Genomic DNA, 6,347 nt, shown 5'->3' with positions numbered 1-6,347 from the left:
CCAACCCAAAGCACTCTGATTCAATGCTCCTCTAAGTTCTGATAATCGAGTTTTCTTTTTTTTTTCAATGGATTAGAGATGCCACCCTTCTCTCCAGACAGGGCAGCAAGAGCTGACGCTTTTGATTGTAACATAAATGCAAATCTGACTGAAAATCAAGCTATGSCAACCCCAGAATTTCATATAAAACTCTCATCTTGGTCTGCTCCATCAAAAAATCCTGTGCTATAAAAGATGTCACCTTATCCAGCAAAGGCAGCGAGGAGAAACAGAGCCACACAAACAGTTAGAAAGGGCTAGCAGGACGGGGACAGAGACTGTTTGACTGTTCTGCATTAAAATTCCRATTAATTGATTATTCTGTCTGGAATTGCATCTTTTGGAAGGCTCAGGATTCAGAACTGAGATCCCARAGGTAAGTTACTCCCCAAGCTGAAGTCAAACATCACAAAATACACAAAACCTTCACCACACTTCCACGAACCCCCTTTTCTGCACCAACCCCACCGCAAATTTTCTTTGCCAGGGCAGAAGGACGAGCCCCTCCCCAATTCCCAGTTTGAAGGGCTGGGATCTGACCTGTTGGGATGGGAGGTGGGCAGCATGAACTGGAATTCCACCACGCATGTGTTGTCTTTCAGCTGGCGGTGCTGGACACTGTTCAGCTCATAGGCAATGTAAGCCCTACGAACATACACCTGGRGACACAAACACCCTGTCAGTGCTGGGCTGAGACCTCCAAAGGACTCAAAACCACACAGGCACCTCCAARTGAGCAGCTAGATAAATGGAATTTATTGAATTCAATTCTAATCCAACCCAAAGTTAAAGCTGTTCTTTGAGGAAGGCCAGTCTGGCAGGTCAGAAYCATCAGGACTGTGATCCTGTCCTCGTTTTCTCCCTTCAACCACCTCARTCTTCACACAATTTGACATTTCACTCGATTATGAATGTTAATGCTGTTAAATGCCAGACTCCAAGCATGCTCAATTCCACACAACCTACAGCTCTCTCGGATCTCACACAGTGACAGCACMCAAAACAAACCATAGAAAAATTTAAAAATTTTGTTTTTCAGTGGGAATAAACTTACCTCCAAAGCTGCCATTCTCACCACCTGGTTACTGTGGTAGAAAAAGTTGGGAAGCACATCGAAGATGGATGTCTCGGACAAAATGAGTTTCTAGGAGAGATCACATTACGCAGAAATTTAAAACAGATAAAAGCTGGACACCAAACCAATACAACTGAAAGGCACAGGAAGGGCAGTGAGGAGGAGCAGGGAGCCAGGAGAGAAGGCTGGGGGTACCTGCAGGTTCTCRATGCAGAATTGGTGCCCGTACATGTCGATGGCTGACAGGAAGATGGACTCCACTTGGTTGTGTCGAAGCTCGTAGGAGGGCAGGTGGGAAGCAATGAGAACCTGGGCAAAYAAACACAGAAAATGTCAGGGCAAGAATGCTGGGCTGGCACCTCCAGCTGAACCAGAACCCATTCCTGAGGAAATTCCAGACCCTCCTGTGCGCTCTGCATCACTTGGGTGATACCACAGAGCCTCTCCCCTCCTCAGTCCTGTTTGACTCTGCTCCCTTTTTGAGTTATTGGCAATTCCCCACGGGGAAGAGGAGCAGTTTCAGTCGGGTTCCATCAGTGACTGAGCACTGCAGAGCTGCAGTCCCAGGGATTGCAGGAGATGCCCACTGTTCATGGCAGGGAGMAGCTGTGGGGACAGCACAGCCACGCTCAGCTTCCCCACAGGGCCAGGCACCAACTGCCCAAAGTGAAGGATGAACAGGAGGGAAATGAAAGCAACTGCAGAAAAAAATGAAGTGGAAGAGAGCACAAGGACTGCAGCACCATCCCCATCCAGCACCAGCCCCCAGTGGCTGCGGGGAGGTTCAATACCAGAACGGTTCAAGGACACAAACCCAATCCTGAAGGAAACAGAAGGTCACTGAGCAGCTTCAAACACCTGCTCATTTTCAATAGGCAAGCTCTGAAATAAAAGGAGAGATTCCCCAAAGCTTTCCTGCTTTAGACTTTTAGGCTGGAGATGGGGAGCGTGGAGTGAGAGGCGTGATCAGACACCGGGGTCAGCGTTATCAGGAAACCACTGATCCCTCTCACCCCTTCTTGGCAACACAGGGAGGGCTCAGCTGAGCTGCTGAAGAGGAAGATCAACACAGAGTCTGTGTGGCTGTGTGACATTCAAATCAGCTCTGCACCACACTCTTGGAGCTGACAGCACCAAGAGCTTTCCCAATTATTTCCAGGTTCAAACAAAAGCGACAAAGCGCARCTCAAAGATGGAAGGAAGCCTGCTCAAGGCCAGTGTAATTGTTGGTGATGTTTCCTCAGCAGCTGCAAAGAACATCTGGTTCCTGTATAAATTGTTATCTCTGCACACACAGAGCCACAACTGTAAGGAGCTGAGGAGCCTGGAGAGCACRTCCTGGCTGCCTGTGCTGGTCAGGCTTGCAGGTGACAAAGCCACCAGGAACCACAGTGACCGTACATTTCCACTTCCTCTGTCACACAAACCACGGGCTGCTCCCACCTAACTCCCCTGTGAGCCAGAAAAAACCTTTTGGAGGGGTAGGGACAAAGGAATATTTAAATATTAAATATTTAATATTTAAATTTAAATATTGGGAATGGATTGGGAATCCCAGTGATTGGGAATGCACTGCCATTGTACCCTGTCACCACGGTTAATCACCATTAATTAGCTTCACTGTCAAAGTGCTGCACACAGTAACCTCCTGTCCCCATTTGCASAGGGATCAAAACAAACATGAGGAGATGAGGATGTCCCCAAGGGGCCCAGGGTGGCTCACCTGGCGCGCTCGCAGGGCCACCTTGGCGTTGGTGGTTTTGCTGAGCTGGGTCAGCTCCGTCAGGATGTTGATCAGCTCATCTGTCAGGGTGGGGTCACGGCCACACAGCTGGTCCTGGCAGCACAGAGAATGGGAAATGCTCAGAACAGAGAGAAAACAKCACCCATCCTCCCTCTGAGGGGTTTGAGAGTGGAGCACCAACACACACACTCAGAGCTGGAGCAAACCATCCCCCGAGTCCCCACCTGAATTATCCTGGAATTCCCTGCTGACAAGGACACAAATATTCAGCTTTTAACAATTTTACACACATAAATAGAAGGTGAAAATGATGCCTGATGATTTTTGCCTTTCTTTTCATGTACCCTTTTATGCTTTTATATCTTTTTTAGGCTTTCTGTACCCTCTATGCATCCACCTGCACCCCTTAGTCCACATGCTTGTAATTGCTGAAGCCTGATATTCCAGCTTAATTTAGGAATTCTGCTGGGCAGAGAGACCAAACATCCTAAAGAAGGGATCAGTGTGCCCTGTGCTATCTTAAACCTGAGCTCAGCCTTGGGTGAAGCCTTCTGTCCAGAACATCTTGTGTAAACTGGGCTCTGGCCTCATCTGGGGGGGATTCATTAGAATAGGGGGACATTCCTGCATTTGTGAAGTTCCTTATTGGGGAATCCTAGATAGAAATGCTAATTCCTGAAACCTATAAAACTTGTATCTTATTGGGGAATCCTAGATAGATTTGCTAATTCCTGAAACCTATAAAACTTGTATCTTATTGGGGAATCCTAGATAGATTTGCTAATTCCTGAAACCTATAAAACTTGTACCCGTGCTGTACACGGGTGTGCATTCTGCCATCAAGTTGTGCACCTGGGATCCCAAATCCTGAGGTAAAATCCTTTTTATCCCTTTACCATGTCTGTGTCATTATTAAAAACTGGCCTTTCAAGACAACAAAAGAAGGGACAGGCACCATCTCCCATCCTCTTGTTTGTAGCAGATTTTGGCACCCAAACACTTCAAAAATGCTGATTTGTCAAAGACTCAATAAAACATTTCCCATTACCTGGTTTCAGATTTCTATCAATGCAAAATTCAAAGAGCATAAATTGTAGCCAGACACCTTGTGGAGCACGTAAAGATCAGCAAACCTTCCCCAGGAAGGATGACCAAAGTTACACTGCCAGAGAACCCCCTGACATCCACGAAAAAAAAACACCTCAAACCCCAAAATTCTCAACAATTCCACAACCACAAACTTTGTGCAGCTTCAGCCAACACCAGAAAAAAAGATAAGTCATTTTTCTGACAAGCAAAGCTAACTAAGCCCATGAATAATGAACTGCATTTTCTGCCAAGGTACAGGACTGACTCCATAATATTTCTTTTAACCAGAGAATCCTGGAGCTGAGGAAATCCACAAGCTTACCTGACTGTCCAAATTGGCTGGATAAAACAAAAAAAAAAAAACTGAAGAGCAAAACTTCCAGCATTAATACTGCTCCAAAACTCTTCTGAATTCATCCATTCAAAAAAAATGCAAACAGTAAAGACTTTCTTCCAAAAATAGTTTCAATTCCCATGAACAAYCCCACAGTCTTCAACAATTCTTGTGAGCCTCTTCCCTCCCACCCCGAAGCTGGAAACCCTCTAGGAGCCTCTGATGTGCTTCTGCCACACAGCACTTAACAGCTTGTCTTGATAAATTAATCATAGCAGGGAAATGTGAGCTGGAACAGAGATTTGCCACAGCAAAGAGATGCTGCCTGAAAGTTTGAAAAGATCTGAAACACCTACAGGTCAGAATAGGTCATTAGAAGATCAAAAAATAGAAAAGGATGAGGGGAAACCTCTGTGCAGCAGGTTGGATTAACAAACCTGCCAGGGAAAATAAAGTAAAAAACAAAACCAAATAATATTAAAGTGTCATAGAGGGAGTAACAAAAACCAGCTCGTACTCCACRGGATTCCAAAGCTCAACAGCTTTTCCCCCACATTGCTCCTGATCCCTTTGTTCCTGGAACCCCAGAAATGATGACACAGATGGCTCAGGGACACAGACCATGCTCAAATCACTGATAAAACATCTGAGCTCARACTCTGGTTAGACTGCTGTCCCTTCCTGACCAGTCCTGGGCCACCAAACACGGGTGTGAGCGTTCCCAAAGAAAGTTCTGTGCATTTATCCACTGCAGGACTCTGTGGGGACTCACAGTGAGTAATTCAAGAGCTGCCTCTGTCAGATTTGGAACACAAACTGCTGGAAATTGGAACATTGGAACATTGCTGCTCCAGGGAACAGCAATCCCACAGCACAGTTCCATCCTGCTCAGGCCAGGACGTGCACAGCTACAGCACAGAAAATGAACATGCAACAACAAATCACACCCTATTTCAACAAATATATGAAGGATGAAGCACTTCCCACCCTGCCTTCAGCGCCTGCTGGCTACAAAAGGTGAATGATGGCATTGCTGAAACCATCCTTGGAGCCCCTGTTAATAATGGGACCATCAATAASAGCCAGTGAGGCTGCCCTGGCAGGACAAGACTGACCCCACCCCAAAAACACCCAACCTGCCCTGGGTGCCACCAAATATGTCAGAAAGAGTCATGGGATGGAGGGAGAGGAGCGATGGTCTCTTGGYTGTGTCTGGAAGCTCAGGGACACCCAGCTGTGCCCAGGGTGCCCACAGGAACATTGTCCCTCCTGTGCCCCATGAGGTGGCATTGTGGCCTCACCAAAGGTGCTGGATAAGCATGAGTGACCCTTCCAGCAAGCTCTGCCAAAATGGGACCTTAAAAATGAGTGCCAGTCCTGGTGGGAAGGATGACCCAAAGAAAAGKGCAAAGGAAACCTCTCCAATGTCTCCCAGCCCAAGGAACCAACAAGGCACTGCCCACACCAGGTGACAAACCAGAGCCAAGGTTCCAGCCCCATTTTAGCAGGGAATAATGGGATGGCCACAGCAAACTGCAGCCAGGCTCTGGCTGTGGCAGCAGAGCCTCAGCCCCGCTCCGCCACGGGCTCACGCCTCGCCGGCACCCCGTGTAATTACACACTTGAGTGACTGGACTCTGAAGAAAATTGAAGGCCTGAGCTGTGAACAGCTGCCATTTTCTCTCTCCATCACGCCAGCGTGATTACTTGAGAAATGAACAGCCCCAGCTCAAAGCTACTCCAGAATTCTCAGAGGAAATATGGCTCCGTGTTCAAATAATGAGATTCTTAAGGCAAGCGTTACTTACAATCACACCGCACACCAAAAAGGGAAAGGGGAAAAAAAAAAAAAGGGGGAAAAGGAGAGCCAGAAAAAAGAATGCCAGGGTCCTTATGTCTTACAAATGAGAATTTAAGAAACCCAGCCACAGTCGAGGAAAATTATGACACTTTTTTTTTTTTTGCTTTGGAGAGTTATTTCGTGGATGGCTACTTTGGATGAATTTCTGGCAGTTACAGAGCACATTATGCTTGTAAAATAAGAGAAGAGAGAAAGAGAGAGGAAG

At 46.8% G+C, this 6,347-nt stretch overlaps 1 protein-coding gene across 1 annotated transcript in view; it reads right to left on the bottom strand.

The window, feature by feature from the left end:
• The window catches only part of ACACA (acetyl-CoA carboxylase alpha), a 114,098-nt gene that overhangs the window by 77,113 nt on the left and 30,638 nt on the right, over window positions 1–6,347 (bottom strand). The window contains exons 26-29 of the mRNA XM_057383265.1: window positions 2,838–2,951; window positions 1,310–1,423; window positions 1,094–1,183; window positions 580–698 (exon numbers count right to left, since the gene is read on the bottom strand). Coding sequence (XP_057239248.1) covers window positions 580–698; window positions 1,094–1,183; window positions 1,310–1,423; window positions 2,838–2,951 — 437 coding nt within the window. The remainder of the gene's footprint in view (window positions 1–579; window positions 699–1,093; window positions 1,184–1,309; window positions 1,424–2,837; window positions 2,952–6,347) is intronic.

This window comes from Malurus melanocephalus, unplaced genomic scaffold (assembly GCF_030028575.1).
Source record: "Malurus melanocephalus ecotype Western Australia unplaced genomic scaffold, MMel_1.1 scaffold_617, whole genome shotgun sequence".
NCBI lineage: Eukaryota > Metazoa > Chordata > Aves > Passeriformes > Maluridae > Malurus > Malurus melanocephalus.
This window is presented reverse-complemented; position numbering and strand designations above follow the sequence as displayed.